The 22,576-nt window shown below is 48.0% G+C and overlaps 1 protein-coding gene across 1 annotated transcript in view; it reads right to left on the bottom strand.

The window, feature by feature from the left end:
- The window catches only part of LOC122930942 (diacylglycerol O-acyltransferase 2-like), a 40,005-nt gene that overhangs the window by 13,074 nt on the left and 4,355 nt on the right, over positions 1-22,576 (bottom strand). The window contains exons 2-3 of the mRNA XM_044284690.1: positions 1,617-1,745; positions 1,374-1,481 (exon numbers count right to left, since the gene is read on the bottom strand). Coding sequence (XP_044140625.1) covers positions 1,374-1,481; positions 1,617-1,745 — 237 coding nt within the window. The remainder of the gene's footprint in view (positions 1-1,373; positions 1,482-1,616; positions 1,746-22,576) is intronic.

The following is a 22,576-nucleotide window of genomic DNA, read 5'->3' on the forward strand; positions in this document are numbered from 1 at the left end:
GGGGAAAACGCTGCGCGCGATTAGGCCCCTGTAATACTGGGGCAGGCAGAGGTTGCCCAGACAGGGAAAAGCCTAAGGGGCAAGGAAGCAGGACAAAAGATATATCGCTGCACCAAACCCAACCCACCTAAAGGGAGGAACAAAACAAGCCCCAGGGAAGAAAATAATCCAGGGAATAAACTCTAAAACGAATAAAAACACTTAGGGAATAGAAGCAGCTAGCAGATAAAAAATTAACATGTTACTTATCTGGTGAGCAGCAAGAAAGAGGAAGTACCACCTTGGACGCAGCCTTATATTGGGGCGGTAGGGGTGGGACGTATGGGTTACTATGGTGACCATTTGCATTTGTTTTTTGTTTCTCCTTGCTGCTATGGTGATCAGTAAAGGAAGAGAAAGCAATATGAAGCCTCCGTGTCTGATGTAAAACTCAGGATCAGTACAGGATAAGTAATGTATGTAATCAGTGACTGCACCAGCAGAATAGTGAGTGCAGCTCTGGAGTATAATACAGGATGTAACTCAGGATCAGTACAGGATAAGTAATGTAATGTATGTACACAGTGACTGCACCAGCAGAATAGTGAGTGCAGCTCTGGAGTATAATACAGGATGTAACTCAGGATCAGTACAGGATAAGTAATGTAATGTATGTACACAGTGACTCCAGCAGAATAGTGAGTGCAGCTCTGGAGTATAATACAGGATGTAACTCAGGATCAGTACAGGATAAGTAATGTATGTACACAGTGACTCCACCAGCAGAATAGTGAGTGCAGCTCTGGAGTATAATACAGGATGTAACTCAGGATAAGTACGGTAATGTATGTACACAGTGACTCCAGCAGAATAGTGAGTGCAGCTCTGGAGTATAATACAGGATGTAATTCAGGATCAGTACAGGATAAGTAATGTATGTACACAGTGACTCCACCAGCAGAATAGTGAGTGCAGCTCTGGAGTATAAAACAGGATCTGTAGTTGTACTCATCAGTGAGGCTGCATTCAATACTACGATTGGGCCCTTGGTGAAAGGAAACCTGGAAATTAAAAGGTGGTCGGCACAGTCCTTTCTTGCTTTAGTAATGGCGAGATGGAACAACACCATTAACGTCTTCCCCATCTTGTGTGATACTGTCACAGTGACTACCACTAGCCACCACACCACTAGGGGGAGCTCACTGCTTGCAGATTAATAAAGCTCCCATTGAGTTCAATGGTCGCTATATAAATCCATTTGCATTGATCTCCCCCTAGTGGTGGCTGCCAGCAGCCAATTATCTATTTTATGAAGCCCGATCTCTCAGAAGTACAGACAGTGAATATCTTTATGCACCATTTTGCTGCTGTTGGGAACGAGACATAAATCTCACCTTTACTGGGGGTTTTCCAGTCAAACACGAGCCAGGCCAGATATAACGCAGCAATGAGCCACCAGTCCGTGCAGAAGAGGTAGAGGAGGATCGCGGTGCAGGCCACCCCTGTTATACAGAAATAACGTTATAAGGGGGCAGTGCTCAGACTATTCTGGAGATTTTTGTCCCATGCCTCCCCTTTGCAGCCACTGCCATAAATCGAGTCACCTGTGACGCACGTTACAACACGTAACATCTTACCTACTACAGAGACGATCATGACCCAATGTAACAAGAAGATGATTTGAAGATTTCTTTCAACTCGAGACCTGGATGGCCGGGGGACGGAGGGCAGATCCTGCACGGTGGAGAGGAGGCTGGATCCAGTCCCTGTAGAGACACAAGACCCTTATTACTCTGTACAAGTGTCCCCCTCCCCCCACCAAGCTGTCACCCATCCATGATTTCAATGCTACTGCATGTTACAGCTCCAAGTCTGATGATTTGAATTTATACTCCAGTCACACCCAGAGCTGCATCCACAACTTCCACTGGGACGGTCTGCAGTGTGCAGATTTTCCAGTTTCTTATAATGCACCGCTGTCCTCTCTATGCAAGGTGGAAAGGATTTGGGGTACAGGCCCAATATTATCTATGCCTACTATGTTTTACCCATCTTTCAGCAGGGGATGGCAGTGCCAGAAAGAGTTAACTGGGCACATGGCTCATTTAAAGGACTTTTCCCAGATTTTTTTACTTCTGACACCTGGGACCCCTGATCAGCTGTTCGAGAAGGCAGCAGTGCTCCTGTGCGCATCGCATCCTTCTCTCTGCTCGTCCGAGGCCGAGTGACAACACGTTCATGTATAATGCAGCCTAGGAGCAGCTCAGCCCCATTAAAGTGAATGTGGCTGAGGGGCAATACCAAGAACGGCCACTATACAATATACGGCGCTGTTCTTGGTGAGCTGTGAGAAGGCAGCGGCGCTGACAGGAGCACTGGTACCTTCTCAAAAAGCTGATCGGTGGGGGTCCCAGGTGTTGGACCCCCACAGATAAAATACTGATCAACCTCTCCAGAGAATAGGTCATCAGTAAAGAAAACCCTTCTAACTAGAGCTCTGGACTGTGCTCCACAACCCTCCGTCATCTGCTTCAAACATAGTGTTATTATTAGGTCCAAAATGCCTACAGCCTCCACTAGAGGGAGCCAACTATACATTCTGCCTGCCTACAGCCACCACTAGAGGGAGCTTACTAAAAATTGTTCCTGCCTACAGCCACCACTAGAGGGAGCTTACTACAAATTCTCCCTAACTACAGCCACCACTAGAGGGAGCTTACAAAAAATTCTGCCTGCCTACAGCCACTACTAGAGGGAGCTTACTACAAATTCTTCCTACCTACAGCCACCACTAGAGGGAGCTTACAAAAAATTCTGCCTGCCTACAGCCTCCACTAGAGGGAGCTTACTATAAATTCTGCCTGCCTACAGCCTCCACTAGAGGGAGCTTACTATAATTTCTGCCTGCCTACAGCCTCCACTAGAGGGAGCTTACTACAAATTCTGCCTGCCTACAGCCACCATTAGAGGGAGATTACTATAATTTCTACCTGCCTACAGCCTCCACTAGAGGGAGCTTACTAAAATTTCTGCCTGCCTACAGCCTCCACTAGAGGGAGCTTACTACAAATTCTGCCTGCCCATAGCCACCACTAGAGGGAGCTTACTATAAATTCTGCCTGCCTACAGCCACCACTAGAGGGAGCTAAGTAAAGAAACCCTGATGGCGAGAAGGGGAGCAGCGGTGCTAGATCTAATCGGCAAATAATGCTCATTTTTATATGGCATTTACCCGCCCAGGAAAGGGAATACTTGCTCAATTGATAGGACTCCATTCGCGGGGACCAAAACCTATCCCAAGAATAGAGTTCCTATGTTCATTGTTTGAATGGAGTAATGGTCGAGCATGCTCCCTGCTGCTCCATTTATTCTCTATTGGATCAGGTCTTCCCATAGAGAATGAATGGAGTGACCGTGCACATTCCATGTGGACAAGGTAACAGGACCCCTATTCTCAAGGCTGGTAAGGGTTCCACCGATCTAACAGTGATAACCCCTTTTAGCAGTAAAGACTAACTTTCAAACTGGGATACCCCTTTAAGCTTTCTATGCGTTCTACTGCCTAAACACATCTCTCTTTATCAGTTAATTAGAAAACACAAAAACACTGTGGCACATTTACTAAGGGACTTGCGACTATTTTAGGTGTAGTCACAAAGTCCCCTTTTTTTAAATCGACAATATTTAGTTGCATGGCCATTATTACACTGTCTGCACCACTTCGGCGGGACGGCAGAGGAGTGTTGGCGTGTCAGGGGCCATGCCAGGGCCGAGACTTGAGCCCTGGCAAATGAACTAACATTTATGCCTGGAATTGTGAGATTGTGAATAAGCTCTGTCTGTATAAGGTTTATGTTTAAAGTGTACTTAAACTGTCTTTTGGCATTCCGGGCACTAGAGGCCACTGTTTTACAGCTACAACCAGCACACTCTGGGATTTGCATATGTAAAGTAGGTGATGACTAATGCTGGCTGCTTCTGAGAGAACCAGGAAGTGTTAATCTGACATGGTGGAAGGATTGTGCTGTGAGGGACTGAATCCGATTCCATCCTGGCTTGCAGATGTACGGCAGTGAATAGAGGAAGGAGAGTAGCTGTCGTCCCCTTACTGAATCCAGCTCTTTGAAAGAGAGGTTGTCCCAGGAAGACCAGTTTCAGTGTGTGGACAGAAAGCCTCACAATCAGCATGGTTGCTGAGAGCTTGGTGGCCATCCCGGGTAAGCGGCATCCTAGGGCACAAAACGGACGAAGGTCAGTACACCCATTTACTCCATGCTTTACACTAGTGGCGCCTGAAAAACAGAGACTAAGCCTAGGCCTGAAACTAGATAGCTAGTTAGGGTTGTGTTATTGTCAGGTTGTTCTGCGGTGCAGTATTGACGTTGCAGGCTCTGCTGTTTCTGCCATCGCCTAGGTCAGTCCTCTGTAGCGGCACAGCACGACTTGCAGGCCCTGCTGTGTCCGCCATCGGCTAGGCCTGTCCAGTGGGCGGGGACATTGACTGTGGGTCCGGGATATAGCGTTTTCTATGCGTATTTGTATTATTTTGGTTATGCCTGTGTTATTACTTTTTGCCTAAGTAAAGTTTCTGTTCTTGCATAGTAAGCTGGTGTCAGTGTCGCTTTCCTTGTCTGTGACTTCGCTGTATCCTGGGGAGCCCACCCTGGTACTCGGCTTACAACTCGGCGTAGCCGTCAGGATACAGCAACTGTTATGGACGGAAACGCGGCGGGTGATCGTCCCCCGGCGCCAGTGGTGCCGGATCAGGACCCAGCCCAGGGTGCACAGGTGCAAGTCCAGCTTGTCCCCAAAAATGTGGCTACCCCAGTAGGATACATCCCTGTATCCAAAGTATGACGGTAACAACATGACATTGCAGGACTGGACTAAAAGGGTGCGAAGTGCGGTTAAAATGTGTAACCTGACCCCCGAACTGCGGGCTGAGGTTGCATTGGGAGCCCTAGAGGGTGACGTCAGGCGGACAGTGATGGTAAGGCCTGACTCCTAAAGAGATACCCTAGAGAAGATATTCTCCCTGCTAGAGAGAGCCCAAGGGGGGCGGGCCAAAGTGGTACAGTTACGGAGTCACTTCTTTAACCGACCCCAGCGAGAGGGCGAGACCCTGATGCATTATTCCAATGCTCTACAGGAGACACTGAATGACATACCACGATGAGACCCTGAGGCTATGGGTGCCTTCCGGGAGGTGGACTGGCTCCTACGAGATCAGTTCTTACAAGATAAATTACAAGAGATGACCTGAAAAATGGCTGATATAACATTCTACAGTGTCTACTTAGCCGCCGTAGAGAGAGAGGAAGAGCCCATACCTGCGGCAGCAGGAGTGGTGAATAGCATGCATGTTACAAGGGACCGGCCGGGGTCTGAAGAATCGGAGTCCTTGAAGAATGTGGTCCAGGCCCTCCGGGTGGAATTGAAAGAGCTTCGGCTGGAAGTGTCCCAGATGGAGGCAGAACCATCCCGGCGTCCGGAAACGGTCCCCGCACCTCGTGCCACTCCACCCAGAACAACCCCAATGAGGGAGCTGTTCAGAAGAGGGCCCCTCTGTTGGGCTTGCCGAAAGTACGGCCATATGGCCAGAGAGTGCCCAGAACAGGTAGCGTCTGAGCCGACGTTAAACTTCCGACCGCTGCAGTAGCTGGGCGTCCTGTGGCCGTGCACCAGAAGTTAAGCCCTCTGCGTGAAGAACGTGACTTGTATGCCAGCAGCCCTGTATTAGAAGCCGAGTTGGAAGGCTGAAAGGTCTGCTGCCTAGTTGATACAGGGTCAGAGTGTACCCTAATGCCTCTGGAGTTCTTCGAGAGGCACTTCGGGCATATGATGGATCCCGAGGACGGGCGCGTCATCAGGCTGACGGCTGCCGATAATAGAGAGATGGATGTCCGAGGCATAGTCTGGATGCCGGTCCGACTGTTTGGGCAAGACATTGGCAAGAAAGGGGTCGTGCTGGTGGACCATTCGTCTCGGAAAGGAATGGACGTGACCCTGGGCATGAATATACTGAGAGACTTTGACCATCAACTCTATGCCAAGGAAGGGCCGAAGTACTAGCAACGGGCCACCGCACACCGGCCTACTTAGAAGGTCTTACAACAGATGGTGAGGAGCTGTAGCCTGCAAAAGAGTAACCTGTCTAGTCGGGCCATTGGAGATGTGAGGGTGCTCCGGAGGACCCCGCTGAAGATCCCACCTCGACAAGATCGAATATTGATGCTGCCAGTGGGGGCTGGACGACGATTGAATGGACTGGAGGTCCTAATTAAACCCGCTTATCAAGAAGAAACGCAGATTCGCCCACTGGTAGCCTGGGCCCTCACCATTGTGAAGGACGGATGTGTGCCTATATGCTGCTGTTATGTTGAGGACTGCGAGTTAACAGTTTCCGCAAATACCCTGCCGGCCAAAGTTTATGTGTCCGAAGGGAGTATCGCTCGACGAAGGGGCTTCACGCTGCAGCCGGATAGGAGATCAGCCTGGACCTATGCTGTGGAGATCCATTCAAGGGAAACCCCGACAGCGGAGTGGAACGGTCGAGTGATGATCATGGCCCGTATAGGAGTGGACTGCAGAATCCTGACCCCGGGGGAACAAAGCTGCTGCAAGACACCGTCTGGGAATTTCAGGGGGCCTTCTCAAGACATGATGAGGACTTTGGGTGTGCTACTGCCATCGAACATGAAATCCAAACCGGCGATGCTGCGCTGATCAGGGAACGCTACCGGCAGATCCCACCTAAGATGTATCAGGAGGTGAAAGATATGGTGGCCAGCATGTTGGAGAACCGGGTGATCCAGGAGAGTCAAAGTCCGTGGGCTGCTCCGGAAGTCTTGGTGCGGAAGAAAGACGGGAGTCTCCGGTTCTGCGTGGATTAACGGAAGTTGAATGCTCAGACCGTCCGGGATGCCTACCCCCTTCCGCGGATTGAGGAGTCATTATCAGCCCTAAGCCAAGCAAAGTTCTTTTCAACTCTTGACCTGGCTAGTGGGTACTGGCAGGTGCCGGTGGCCAAGAAGGACAAAGCCAAGACGGCCTTCATTCTACCTATGGGACTCTACGAGTTCAACCTGATGCCCTTCGGCCTCTCCAATGCTCCGGGGACATTCCAGCGATTGATGGAACACTGTCTGGGGGACCTCAACTTCGAATCAGTATTGAGATACCTGGATGACATAGTAGTGTTCGGACTTCCTTTGAAGATCACCTCCAGAAGCTTCGACAAGTCTTGGGACGGCTACGAGACCATGGGCTCAAGATCAAGCTGAAAAAATGTCAGCTGTTCCGACAGCAGATAGAGTACTTAGGACATGTGGTCTGTAACGGATCGCCTAGCACCCTGACCAGGTACCTCCGTCGATAGATGCTCCTAGTGCTTCCAGAGGACTCCAAGCACTCCACTTGACACCGTCAGCGCTGCAGACCCCACGAACCGCCGAAGCTTGGTGGAGGTCTCACCGTCTCCTACCCACCCTGGACCTACGACAAGGCTCCAGTGGGTGAACCTCTCCTAAATGCAGAGACAGGAACCAGGAACAAGCTTTTACAAGAGCTTATACTCAGGGGAGTATTGTGATATAGCAATCCCCAAGAGTGTAGTTATCGCATTCCCCAAACATGAGCCAAAAACTTCATGAAGGTATAAAAGCAGCCTCTGACTGTACCTGCACGTACAGCCTCTTTTATTCACAATCCACAAACATAGTACTGCCCACAGGGTTTTGAAATACAACCAATCAATATATTACAACACATACAATGTAAGTACAGCAACCAATCGGACACAGGACAGGTATGTAGCAATTCAGGATACAGACACCACACATCCCCACAATGCATCATGGTTTCCTCCTCTCTGCCCTGGAGACACCCGAGGAACAATCCAATTATCTCTCAGGACAAAGGGAAATCGCCAATACACATGTGGAGACAACAGGACAGAAATCACCATTTAAACACACAATGGGACAATGGCACAATGGGACAATAGAAACACACCCAGCATATTCCTCCCCTCTGTCAAGGAGATAATTGAGTCAATTTCTGTATCTACTCAGCTATCTCCTACGCTGAAAAGTTACACTTCTTATAAATTGTTACAACTTTGTGAGTTTACATTGTACATACATATAACTTATATCAATTTAACCAGTATAACTTGGGGACAAACCTATCCAAAATTCACTTGAATAGGTTCAGGGGTTTAAAAGTTAGTAAAAGTATCTTTAAAGGGCCATAATCCTGAGGCAAGAGGCTGGTAAACAGACCTCTCCAAAACCCAGTGGCGAGGTTGGTTTCGCCACACAGTCACCCAGGAGGGGGTACAACTGGCCCCCAGCAAGGTGGAGGCCGTTCAGAAGTGGCCCCGGCCAAGTGCGCTACGGGAGGTACTGGCGTTTGCGGGACTGGCCGGCTACTACAGGAGGTTTATACCCAAATTCGCTCATCTGGTGGGCCCGTTAAATGAGTTGCTAACAGGCACGGCTGGGGGCCCGAAGAAACTCCCCGTCAACTGGGGGCCCCGGCAACAAGAGGCCTTTGAAGCGGTGAAAGAGGCGCTGACCAATGCCCCGATCCTAACTTACGCGCGTATATATCTGTAAAGAATAAATCAAGGCAACTGGACGTACTGTAGATTTCTTGAAAACGTTTCACTCGTTCTTCCAACGAGCTTTCTCAATTCTGAGCGATTGTACAAAAATTCTGGGAATAAATATGTAACTAAATCCACATCTGGTAATTATACCCAGCATTGGGTCAAAGGTGTTGATTCCATTATGCTAATCAGTAGGTGATAAAGACTTCCCAGAAAAAGATGTCAAGACCGCATTGTATGTGGCAGACCACCTACTGACTCCAATTAGGATAATGGAATCAACACCTTTGACCCAATGCTGGGTATAATTACCAGATGTGGATTCAGTTACATATTTATTCCCAGAATTTTTGTTCAATCGCTCAGAATTGAGAAAGCTCGTTGGAAGAACGAGTGAAACGTTTTCAAGAAATCTACAGTACGTCCAGTTGCCTTGATTTATTCTTTACATATATATACCATGACCTGGATAAATGAGAACCTTCACAGACATAACTTACGCGCGGTTTGATACCCCATTCCTGCTGTATACTGATGGAAGCCTACATGGTCTGGGGGCCGTATTGTCCCAAGTCCAGGATGGATGGGAGAGAGTCATCGCCTATGGGAGCCCTCCCTAAGAGAGTCAGAACGCAACCCTGATAACTATAGCTCCTTTAAACTGGAACTACTGACACTGGTGTGGGCCATGACCGAAAGGTTTGCAGAATACCTGACTGGTGCAGAAGTGACCGTGATGACAGACAACAACCCATTGGCAGACCTGGAGAATGCCAAGCTCGGCGCACTCAAGCAAATATGGTTGGCCCGCCTCTCTAAGTACCAATGCATCAAGTTCTGGTCTGGTAGGGAGAACGGCAAAGCCAATGCACTCTCTTGAGTTCCAGTAGGACAGTCGACTCAGAGAGCCGATGAGGAGTTAGAGGATACTGAAACTCCTGACCTTGGTCGCTTACCTCTGTTCCTGGATGTGGCACATTCAAGTGGGGTGGCGTCTGGAATGACGCTGGTGCTGGGGAAAATGTTGACTGTTTGGGAGAGAGTCCAGGATAGTTGCCGGGATTTGTGGAAGGTGAAAGAATGGGTTCGGAGCAAGATCTGGCCTCAGCCAGAAGAACGAGCCCTCCTGACCCCAGAGGGTCAGAAGTTGTTAAGGCAATAGGACAAGCTGACAATTACCCAGGGCCTCCTGTGCCGGATCATATACTTACAGTCAGAGCTGCAGTACCAGCAACAGATTGTCATTCCCATGTCGTTGGGACCGGAGGCCGCCAGGGAAGCTCATGAAAAGGGAGCTCATTTTGGGAGCGAAAAAACATTTAAGTGGCTCCAACGGCTGGTATACTGTCCAGATCTGGCCGACATGGTGGCCGCGGCATGTCTTAAGTGTCGATCCTGTGGGTTGAGTAAGAGTACTGAGCAGCGGGCTCCTGTGCAGACCATCTGCACCTCAGCGCCCCTAGAACTTCTGATGATCGATTATGTACAGATTGGATATTCTACCTCGGGACACTCGTACTGTCTAGTCATGACAGATCACTTTACCAAGTATGCAGTGGCTGTGCCCACCAGAGACCAAACCGCAGAGTCGGCCGCCGAATCTGTCTGTAAACACTTTATACAGGTGTTCGGATGTCCACGGAGGATACATTCTGACCAGGGAGCATGCTTTCAGGGTACTCTAATGAACTGTACCAACTGGGATTGAACGCTCCCGAACCACTCCATATCACCCACAAGGAAACGGGGCGTGCAAACGCTTCAATCGCACTTTTCTTCAGATACTGCGAACTCTGGAAGACAGTCAGAAAGCCCAGTGGCCCGCATACCTACCTGAGTTGATGTGGGCCTATAACAGAGTACACAGTACCACCGGATTCTGTCCACATATGCTCATGTTTGGAAGAGCCGGACGGGAGATTGAAGATCTCCACATGCCTAACCCGATGGAGCCCCCACCGAGAAGTACCACCGCAAGGGTACAGGAGCACCGCCGCCGGCTGAAAGCGGTCTACAAGGTTGTGGGGGAGTGCCTGGGACAGGTGGTACACCCTAACCCAAGACCAGCACAGAAAGATGGATATGTCCCTGGTGATCAGGTGATGGTCAAAGCCAAACGGCCGTCAGGGAAGTTGGATGGATGGTGGGAGGCAGTTCCATACACGGTGAAGGGAAGAGTACCCCGCTATTCCGGTCTATGAGGTAGAGCCAGTAGGGACAGGGGGACCCTCGCGGAACTTACACCGCAATATTTTGAGACGTTGCAATTTTGATGAACCGGTCACGCTCAGGGTATGGAGGAAAGTCCCTCAGATGAGGAAGAGGAGAAATGGTGGGTTGTCCCTGCCCAAGTGTCCACAGAGGTTCCGGTCGTGGCAAGTTTGCCACCCAGATGCAATGCTGAGCAATCAACAGCTCCTCTCTTGTCAAATATGCCTGATGTCCCCAGTGTTTCTGAAACCCCCAATCTGAGAAGGTCAGCGAGGCCCAATGCTGGTGTGCCTCCACAGCGCTATGCCCAGGATGAGTTTGTATGGGGAGAGTTTCCGAGGGCGACAACTTCTAGTGGGGTGGTATGTGAGATTGTGAATAAGCTCTGTCTGTATAAGGTTTATGTTTAAAGTGTACTTAAACTGTCATTTGGCATTCCGGGCACTAGAGGCCACTGTTTTGCAGCTACAACCAGCACACTCTGGGATTTGCATATGTAAAGTAGGTGATGACTAATGCTGGCTGCTTCTGAGAGAACCAGGAAGTGTTAATCTGACATGGTGGAAGGATTGTGCTGTGAGGGACTGAATCCGATTCCATCCTGGCTTGCAGATGTCCGGCAGTGAATGGACACTCAAAGGAAGGAGAGTAGCTGTCGTCCCCTTACTGAATCCAGCTCTTTGAAAGAGAGGTTGTCCCAGGATGACCAGTTTCAGTGTGTGGACAGAAAGCCTCATCATCAAGCAAGGCCGCACGGTTGCTGAGAGTTTGGTGGCCATCCCAGGTAAGCGGCATCCTAGGGCACAGAACGGATGAAGGTCAGTACACCCGTTTACTCCATGCTTTACACTAGTGGCGCCTGAAAAACAGAGACTAAGCCTAGGCCTGAAACTAGATAGCTAGTTAGGGTTGTGTTATTGTCAGGTTGTTCGGGACTGTTCTGCGACACAGTATTGACGTTGCAGGCTCTGCTGTGTCTGCCATCGGCTAGGTCAGTCCTCTGTAGCAGCACAGCAAGACTTGCAGGCTCTGCTGTGTCTGCCATCGGCTAGGCCTGTACAGTGGGCGTATTTGTATTATTTTGGTTATGCCTGTGTTATTACTTTTTGCCTAAGTAAAGTTTCTGTTCTAGCATAGTAAGCTGGGTCAGTGTCGCTTTCCTTGTCTGTGACTTCGCTGTATCCTGGGGAGCCCACCCCGGTACTCGGCTTACAGACTCGGGTGTAAATGTTAATGAGAAACTATGCCAGCCCAGTTTTTACACCAGGAGCAAGGACTGCCACAGATGCACCTAATTTATGATGGGGCGCCTGCCTCGTCATAAATTAGACAAATCTCACGGCAGTGCAGTGGGGAAACTAGAGCAGATATTAGACCTAGTAAGTAATGCTTGTTAGCGCTGATCTGTCTGCCGCCGATGAACGAGTAAACACGTGTTCATCGGGCAATAGCAATTTAACCACCTCCGGACCGCCTAACGCACATGTGCGTTCCGGAGGTGGCAGGCTGGCGCACAGTCACGCATATACGCGTCATCTCGCGATACGCGAGATTTCCTGTGAACGCGCGCACACAGGCGCGCGCGCTCACAGGAACGGAAGGTAAGCGAGTGGATCTCCAGCATGCCAGCGGCGATCGTTCGCTGGCAGGCTGGAGATCCGAATTTTTTAACCCCTAACAGGTATATTAGACGCTGTTTTCATAACAGCGTCTAATATACCTCCTACCTGGTCCTCTGGTGGTCCCTTTTGTTAGGATCGACCACCAGAGGACTCAGGTAGGTCAGTACAGTCGCACCAAACACCACACTACACTACACCCCCCCCCCGTCACTTATTAACCCCTTATAAACCCCTGATCACCCATGATCACCCCATATAAACTCCCTGATCACCCCCCTGTCATTGATCACCGCCCTGTCATTGATCACCCCCCTGTCATTGATCACCCCCCTGTCAGGCTCCGTTCAGACGTCCGTATGATTTTTACGGATCCACGGATACATGGATCGGATCCGCAAAACGCATACGGACGTCTAAATGGAGCCTTACAGGGGGGTGATCAATGACAGGCGGGTGATCACCCATATACACTCCCTGATCACCCCCTGTCATTGATCACCCCCCTGTCATTGATCACCCCCCTGTAAGGCTCCATTAAGACGTCCGCATGATTTTTACGGATCCATGGATACATGGATCGGATCCGCAAAGCACATGCGGACGTCTGAATGGAGCCTTACAGGGGGGTGATCACCCATATACACTCCCTGATCACCCCCTGTCATTGATCACCCCCCTGTAAGGCTCCATTCAGACGTCCGCATGATTTTTACGGATCCATGGATACATGGATCGGATCCGCAAAACACATGCGGATGTCTGAATGGAGCCTTACAGGGGGTGATCAATGACAGGCGGGTGATCACCCATATACACTCCCTGATCACCCCCCTGTCATTGATCACCCCCCTGTAAGGCTCCATTCAGACGTCCGCATGTTTTTTGTGGATCCGATCCATGTATCCATGGATCCGTAAAAAATCATGCGGATGTCTGAATGGAGCCTTATAGGGGGGGTGATCAGTGACAGGGGGGTGATCACCCTGATCACCCCGTCATTGATAACCCCCCTGTAAGGCTCCATTCAGACGTCCGCATGTTTTTTGTGGATCCGATCCATGTATCCATGGATCCGTAAAAAATCATACGGACGTCTGAATGGAGCCTTACAGGGGGGGTGATCAGTGACAGGGGGGTGATCACCCTGATCACCCCCTGTCATTGATAACGCCCCTGTAAGGCTCCATTCAGACGTCCGCATGTTTTTTGTGGATCCGATCCATGTATCCATGGATCCGTAAAAAATCATGCGGATGTCTGAATGGAGCCTTACAGGGGGGGTGATCAGTGACAGGGGGGTGATCACCCTGATCACCCCCTGTCATTGATAACCCCCCTGTAAGGCTCCATTCAGACGTCCGCATGTTTTTTGTGGATCCGATCCATGTATCCATGGATCCGTAAAAAATCATGCGGATGTCTGAATGGAGCCTTACAGGGGGGGTGATCAGTGACAGGGGGGTGATCACCCTGATCACCCTGATCACCCCCTGTCATTGATAACCCCCCTGTAAGGCTCCATTCAGACGTCCGCATGTGTTCTGCGGATCCGATCCATGGATCCGTAAAAATTATACGGACGTCTGAATGGAGCCTTACCAGGGGGGTGATCAATGACAGGGGGGTGATCCGGGAGTCTATATGGGTGATTACCCCCCTGTCATTGATCACCCCCCCTGTCATTGATCACCCCCCCCTGTAAGGCTCCATTCAGACATTTTTTTTGGCACAAGTTAGCGGAACTTTTTTTTTTTTGTTTTTGTTTTTTCTTACTAAGTCTCATATTCTACTAACTTGTGTCAAAAAATAAAATCTCCCATGAACTCGCCATACCCCTCACGGAATCCAAATGCGTAAACATTTTTAGACATTTATATTCCAGACTTCTTCTCACGCTTTAGGGCCCATAAAAAGCCAGGGCAGTATAAATACCCCACATGTGACCCCATTTCGGAAAGAAGACACCCCAAGGTATTCCGTGAGGGGCATATTGAGTCCATGAAAGATTTAAATTTTTGTCCTAAGTTAGCGGAAAGTGAGACTTTGTGAGAAAAAAAACCAAAAAAATCAATTTCCGCTAACTTATGCAAAAAATAAAAAATTTCTAGGAACTCGCCAGGCCCCTCATTGAATACCTTGGGGTGTCTTCTTTCCAAAGTGGGGTCACATGTGGGGTATTTATACTGCCCTGGCTTTTTAGGGGCCCGAAAGTGTGAGAAGAAGTCTGGGATCCAAATGTCTAAAAATGCCCTCCTAAAAGGAATTTGGGCCCCTTTGCGCATCTAGGCTGCAAAAAAGTGTCACACATCTGGTATCGCCGTACTCAGGAGAAGTTGGGGAATGTGTTTTGGGGTGTCATTTTACATATACCCATGCTGGGTGAGAGAAATATCTTGGTCAAATGCCAACTTTGTATAAAAAAATAGGAAAAGTTGTCTTTTGCCAAGATATTTCTCTCACCCAGCATGGTTATATGTAAAATGGCACCCCAAAACACATTCCCCAACTTCTCCTGAGTACGGCGATACCAGATGTGTGACACTTTTTTGCAGCCAAGGTGGGCAAAGGGGCACACATTCCAAAGTGCACCTTTCGGATTTCACAGGCCATTTTTTACAGATTTTGATTGCAAGGTACTTCTTACACATTTGGGCCCCTAAATTGCCAGGGCAGTATAACTACGCCACAAGTGACCCCATTTTGGAAAGAAGACACCCCAAGGTATTCCGTGAGGGGCATGGCGAGTTCCTAGAATTTTTTATTTTTTGTCACAAGTTAGCGGAAAATGATGATTTTTCTTTTTTTTTCTTTTTTCCTTACAAAGTCTCATATTCCACTAACTTGCGACAAAAAAAAAAAAATTCTAGGAACTCGCCATGCCCCTCACGGAATACCTTGGGGTGTCTTCTTTCCAAAATGGGGTCACTTGTGGCGTAGTTATACTGCCCTGGCAATTTAGGGGCCCAAATGTGTGAGAAGAACTTTGCAATCAAAATGTGTAAAAAATGACCGGTGAAATCCGAAAGTTGCACTTTGGAATATGTGCCCCTTTGCCCACCTTGGCAGCAAAAAAGTGTCACACATCTGGTATCGCCGTACTCAGGAGAAGTTGGGGAATGTGTTTTGGGGTGTCATTTTACATATACCCATGCTGGGTGAGAAAAATATCTTGGTCAAATGCCAACTTTGTATAAAAAAATGGGAAAAGTTGTCTTTTGCCAAGATATTTCTCTCATCCAGCATGGGTATATGTAAAATGACACCCCAAAACACATTCCCCAACTTCTCCTGAGTACGGCGATACCAGATGTGTCACACTTTTTTGCTGCCAAGGTGGGCAAAGGGGCACATATTCCAAAGTGCACCTTTTGGATTTCACCGGTCATTTTTTACACATTTTGATTGCAAAGTTCTTCTCACACATTTGGGCCCCTAAATTGCCAGGGCAGTATAACTACGCCACAAGTGACCCCATTTTGGAAAGAAGACACCCCAAGGTATTCCGTGAGGGGCATGGCGAGTTCCTAGAATTTTTTATTTTTTGTCGCAAGTTAGTGGAATATGAGACTTTGTAAGAAAAATAAAAAAAATAAAAATCATCATCATTTTCCGCTAACTTGTGACAAAAAATAAAAAGTTCTATGAACTCACTATGCCCATCAGCGAATACCTTAGGGTGTCTACTTTCCGAAATGGGGTCATTTGTGGGGGTTTTCTACTGTCTGGGCATTGTAGAACCTCAGGAATCATGACAGGTGCTCAGAAAGTCAGAGCTGCTTCAAAAAGCGGAAATTCACATTTTTGTACCATAGTTTGTAAATGCTATAACTTTTACCCAAACCATTTTTTTTTTTGCCCAAACATTTTTTTTTTATCAAAGACATGTAGAACAATAAATTTGGCGAAAAAATTATATATGGATGTCGTTTTTTTGCAAAATTTTACAGCTGAAAGTGAAAAATTTCATTTTTTTGCAAAAAAATCGTTACATTTTGATTAATAACAAAAAAAGTAAAAATGTCAGCAGCAATAAAATACCACCAAATGAAAGCTCCATTAGTGAGAAGAAAAGGAGGTAAAATTCATTTGGGTGGTAAGTTGCATGACCGAGCGATAAACGGTGAAAGGAGTGTAGTGCCGAAGTGTAAAAAGTGCTCTGGTCATGAAGGGGGTTTCACCTAGCGGGGCTGAAGTGGTTAAGCAGGTTAAAAAAAATAATTGCCGGCCATTTATTATGATCGCCTTTTTAGACGGCAATTTTAATAACCCCTTGCTCTGGCGGTGGAACACCGACGCATCCAGCACTGGTCTAACTTACATTTAGACCATTTTCTATGCCTTTAAACTGGCGTAAAAGATGGTAAATGAGACAGGCCTGCCAGCCTGCCCCTTTGTTTAGACCTGGCATGAGTGGGGAGAAGTCGCAGATTGTGACGCGAATAACCTTTGGTGTGCAATCTGCGACAGATGTACGCCAGAAAACTGGCATATATCTTTTAGTAAATGACCCCCCCATTGTTTCCTGGCGGCACATTGCGCTGTCACAATTGTGTAAAGAAAGGAGCAATAAAATTAACTTTAGGTCCTCCTCATACTGTGGAGGAGATCGCTGCATGTAAATGCTTCGGTCTCCTCCACTGACGAGAAGGCGATTGCCAGGAAGGAAGGCTTTCTTCCCGACAATTGTTTGCCTCATCTGCTGGTGTTATACTAGCCTAAGACCGGTGTTCCGTTACATTTCCCTACCATCGTCACTTCCCGGCCGCACCGGACATGACGTGAGTAGGTGTGCCATGCCGCATCGGAGCACAACGACGTGGTAGGGAAATTACACAGCAGAGTTAACTGGACACCGGCCGGTTAGGGTAGGGAAAAATTACGGGCCAGTGCGCAGGCGCGGTCATCGGATGGATGTTCTCAGCTGGACACCGGCCGACATCGCGCATGTGCTGGGAGCCTCACCAGCGGTTAGGGAAGGAAATTACGGGTCAGGCGGCTGGTTATGTTAGCGGCCGGTGTCCCGCTAACTCTGATCCACTCGTCCTACAGCGGGGTCCAATAGATGAAACTTATAATCGTGACTGTGGACGTCACTGGTATGGGGGCGCTGCGGACGTCACTGGTATGGGGGCACTGCAGACGTCACTGGTATGAGGGCGCTGCGGACGTCACTGGTATGGGGCGCTGCGGACGTCACTGGTATGGGGCGCTGCGGACGTCACTGGTATGGGGCGCTGCGGACGTCACTGGTATAGGGGGCGCTGTGGACGTCATTGGTATGGGGGCGCTGTGGACGTCACTGGTATGGGGGCGCTGTGGACGTCACTAGTATGGGGGCACTGTGGACGTCACTGGTATGGGGGCGCTGTGGACGTCACTGGTATGGGGGCACTGTGGATGTCACTAGTATGGGGGCACTGTGGACGTCACTGGTATGGGGGCGCTGTGGACGTCACTGGTATGGGGGCGCTGTGGACGTCACTGGTATGGGGGCACTGTGGATGTCACTAGTATGGGGGCGCTGTGGACGTCACTGGTATGGGGGCGCTGTGGACGTCACTGGTATGGGGGCACTGTGGACGTCACTGGTATAGGGGCTGAGTATAACTGATAGGGCTCGTGCACACAACTGTATCTGTTTGCGGTCTGCAGTTGCGGATCCACTAAATAAGGTTACTGTCCGTGTGAGATTCACATTTTTTTGCAGTCCCATTGAGTTCTATGGGTTTTAGATCTGCATTATGAGGACCAGAATAGGATATGTTCTATCTGTCACAGAACTGACACACGGATGTGGAAAGCACATGGACGTCAGTGGGTTTTTACATCCGTATGTCAGTTCCAGTAAAGAGAGAACATGTCCTATTCTGGTCCTCAAAATGAGGACCCCAAATCCATGGAACTCAGTGGGACTGCAAAAAATGTGGATCACAAAATGGATACGATCGTGTGCATAAGGGTTTAGATACACAGCTCAGCAGGCAGGATCATACAAGATAGGCTTAGATACACCACTCATCAGGTTGTGTTATACAAAATGGGATTAGATACACAGTTTAGCACGCTATATCATAGAAGATGGGATTAGATACACACTTCAGCAGGCAGTATCGCACACAACAGGATGTGTATCGGGCACACATACAGGATAGGATTAGATACAGATGTGATTGGATACACTTGCTGATTAAACCTGTGAGAAAGACACAGTAGTTATAGATGGCGTAGCTGCTGCAGACAGAGCAGTGTGGGGGGCGTGGCCAGCCTGTGACTCATCACTGTGCAGTGCAGCCAGGCTTGTGTAGCAATAAAGTTATGTATTCATCAAAACAAGAAGGGGAGAAAGTAATGCCTGGATAATGTGATGTCTTCCAGGGGGGAAGGAAAGCTCAGACATCAAAAACAGGTATTGGGGGCCTATGAATGCATGGTACAGGGGTGTTAGGAGCACATAAAAAGAATTTTGATTCTTGAAGGAGTTCCCAGAGATGCTTAGCACTTGTTGGCCCTTTTGCCTTCACTCTGCGGTCCAGCTCACCCCAAACCATCTCGATTGGGTTCAGGTCCGGTGACTGTGGAGGCCAGGTCATCTGGCGCAGCACCCCATCACTCTCCTTCATGGTCAAAGAGCCCTTACACAGCCTGGAGGTGTGTTTGGGGTCATTGTCCTGTTGAAAAATAAATGATGGTCCAACTAAATGCAAACCGGATGGAATAGCATGCCGCTGCAAGATGCTGTGGTAGCCATGCTGGTTCAGTATGCCTTCAATTTTGAATAAATCCCCAACAGTGTCACCAGCAAAGCACCCCCACACCATCACACCTGCTCCTCCATGCTTCACGGTGGGAACCAGGCATGTAGAGTCCATCCGTTCACCTTTTCTGCGTCGCACAAAGACACGGTGGTTGGAAACAAAGATCTGAAATTTGGACTCATCAGACCAAAGCACAGATTTCCACTGGTCTAATGTCCATTCCTTGTGTTCTTTAGCCCAAACAAGTGGTTTCCTAGAAGATATTCTACCATGAAGGCCTGATTCACACAGTCTCCTCTTAACAGTTGTTCTAGAGATGTTGAATAAGGCATTGTTGTACATTTTGGCCAAAACGTAATAAGCCACTCACCACGTCAAGGTCGCCTTCATGAGTGGTCCCTAACACTAGTTCCTACCTGTTATGGGCCATGACAGCCACACAAAGTCCAGCAGCGCAGGTACAGCATGCACGCCAAGCACACTCTGCTTTTAACCCTGTCCGGTGCCATTACAGCTTTCATCGGATCCAAGGATGCAAGTACCAACATGCATGCTGAGCCCACTATATACTTCTCCTAGAGCCAAATGGCTACTGGTAGGTGCTATATAAGCAGACTCAGTTTTATACTGACTTTAAAACCAGCCTCCAGGGCAAACTAACTGGTCAGGTGTGCATGACTGCTTGGAGATCGCCACGCCTCCAATATATACTACAAAGAAAAAATGTGGGGGGTTCAGCCCGCACAACCCAGTATGCAGGTGCTCATTGCTATGGCGAAATACAGATAAAAACGCAAAAACACAAATGCTTGGCGTGCATGCTGTACCTGCGCTCCCTGGACTTTATGTGGCTATCATGGCCCACAACAGGTAGGAACTAGTGTTAGGGACCACTCATGAAGGCGACCTTGACATGGTGAGTGGCTTATTACGCTTTGGCCAAAATGTACACCAATGCCTTAATCAACATCCAGCATAAAGGCAGGGCAGAGTGCTGGTTTGCAGAGTGTGATTGCATTTGTGTTTTTGCATTTGTATCTGTATTTCGCCATAGCAATGAGCACCTGCATACTGGGTTGTGCGGGCTGAACCCCCCACATATGTTCTAGAGATGTGTCTGCTGCTAGAACTCTGTGTGACATTGACCTGGTCTCTAATCTGAGCTGCTGTTAACCTGCGATTTCTGAGGCTGGTGACTCGTTTGAACTTATCCTCCGCAGCAGAGTTTCTTTGTAGCGCTTGATGGCTTGTGTGACTGCACTTGGGGACACTTTCAACGTTTTCCCAATTTTTCGGACTGACTGACCTTCATTTATTAAAGTAATGATGGCCCCTGCTTTTTTCTTGCCATAATACAAATTCTAACAGTCTATTCAGTAGGGCTATCAGCTGTGTATCCACCTGACTTCTCCACAACACAACTGATGGTCCCAACCCCATTTATAAGGCAAGAAATCCCACTTATTACACCTGACAGGGCACACCTATGAAGTGAAAACAATTTCAGGTGACTACCTCTTGAAGCTCATCAAGAGAATGCCAAGAGTGTGCAAAGCAGTAATCAAAGCAAAAGGTGGCTACTTTGAAGAACCTAGAATATGACATATTTTCAGTTGTTTCACACTTTTTTGTTATGTATTTAATTCCACATGTGTTAATTCGTAGTTTTGATGCCTTCAGTGTGAATCTACAATTTTCATAGTCATGAAAATCAAGAAAACTCTTTGAATGAGAAGGTGTGTCCAAACTTTTGGTCTGTACTGTATATATATATATATATATATATATATATAGATAGATAGATAGATATATACACATACACACACTTGCAAGAAAAAGTATGTGAACCCTTTGGAATGATATGGATTTCTGCACAAATTGGTCATAAAATGTGATCTGATCTTCATCTAAGTCACAACAATAGACAATCACAGTCTGCTTAAACTAATAACACACAAAGAATGAAATGTTTCCATGTTTTTATTGAACACACCATGTAAACATTCACAGTGCAGGTGGAAAAAGTATGTGAACCCCTAGACTAATGACATCTCCAAGAGCTAATTGGAGTGAGGTGTCAGCCAATTGTAGTCCAATCAGTGAGATGAGATTGGAGGTGTTGGTTACAGCTGTCCTGCCCTATAAAAAACACACACCAGTTCTGGGTTTGCTTTTCACAAGAAGCATTGCCTGATGTGAATGATGCCTCGCACAAAAGAGGTCTTAGAAGACCTACGATTAAGAATTGTCGACTTGCATAAAGCTGGAAAGGGTTATAAAAGTATCTCCAAAAGCCTTGCTGTTCATCAGTCCACGGTAAGACAGATTGTCTATAAATGGAGAAAGTTCAGCACTGCTGCTACTCTCCCTAGGAGTGGCCGTCCTGTAAAGAGGACTGCAAGAGCACAGCGCAGACTGTTCAATGAGGTGAAGAAGAATCCTAGAGTGTCAGCTAAAGACTTACAAAAGTCTCTGGCATATGCTAACATCCCTGTTAGCGAATCTACGATACGTAAAACACTAAACAAGAATGGATTTCTTGGGAGGATACCACAGAGGAAGCCACTGCTGTCCAAAAAAAACAATGCTACCTGTTTACAGTTTGCACAAGAGCACCTGGATGTTCCACAGCAGTACTGGCAACATATTCTGTGGACAGATGAAACCAAAGTTGAGTTGTTTGGAAGAAAGACAACACTATGTGTGGAGAAAAAGAGGCACAGCACACCAACATCAAAACCTCATCCCAACTGTAAAGTATGGTGGTTGGGGCATCTGTCACAGATGATGTTGCAGATAGCTGGAAGTAATGAGTAAACGTCCGACTGGCTTGATCCCAAACTAAGGAGCATATAGGTGACCCCTATAAAACCCTAAGAGCTCACCCTGACTTCTAAGCACACACAAGGGTGTCAAAAGGTAGACAATTGTATACCCACGTACCTAAGACTGTGTGACACCTGAAAACCCTATAATAGTTAGGGGACACGACCACCGGCTCCCTGCACTTCATACGGAGGGAGTCAGGGTCACCTAGAATTAAGCCAGCAAGGAAACACAATACATGGAAGGACTTATCTGAAAAAGCAGCATCAGAAGCCTCCAGCAGTGAACACTTCATCCAGGAAGTAGTATAAACCGCAAAGTGAGGCAGCATGGGAGGGAATATAAAGAAAAGAGGATTAGTCTAAATAGGTCACACCTGGGAGAAGGAAATGAGATGAGAAAGTGAAACCAAAACAAAGAACATCATGCAAGAGGTAGAGAAGGACGTCTGTCAGACCTTCTCACAGAACTGGCGGTGACAGTATCATGGTTTAGGGCTGCTTTGCTGCGTCAGGGCCTGCACGGATTGCTATAATCGAAGGAAAAATTAATTCCCAAGTTTATCAAGACAT

This window comes from Bufo gargarizans, chromosome 3 (assembly GCF_014858855.1).
Source record: "Bufo gargarizans isolate SCDJY-AF-19 chromosome 3, ASM1485885v1, whole genome shotgun sequence".
In the NCBI taxonomy this organism is placed as follows: Eukaryota; Metazoa; Chordata; class Amphibia; order Anura; family Bufonidae; genus Bufo; species Bufo gargarizans.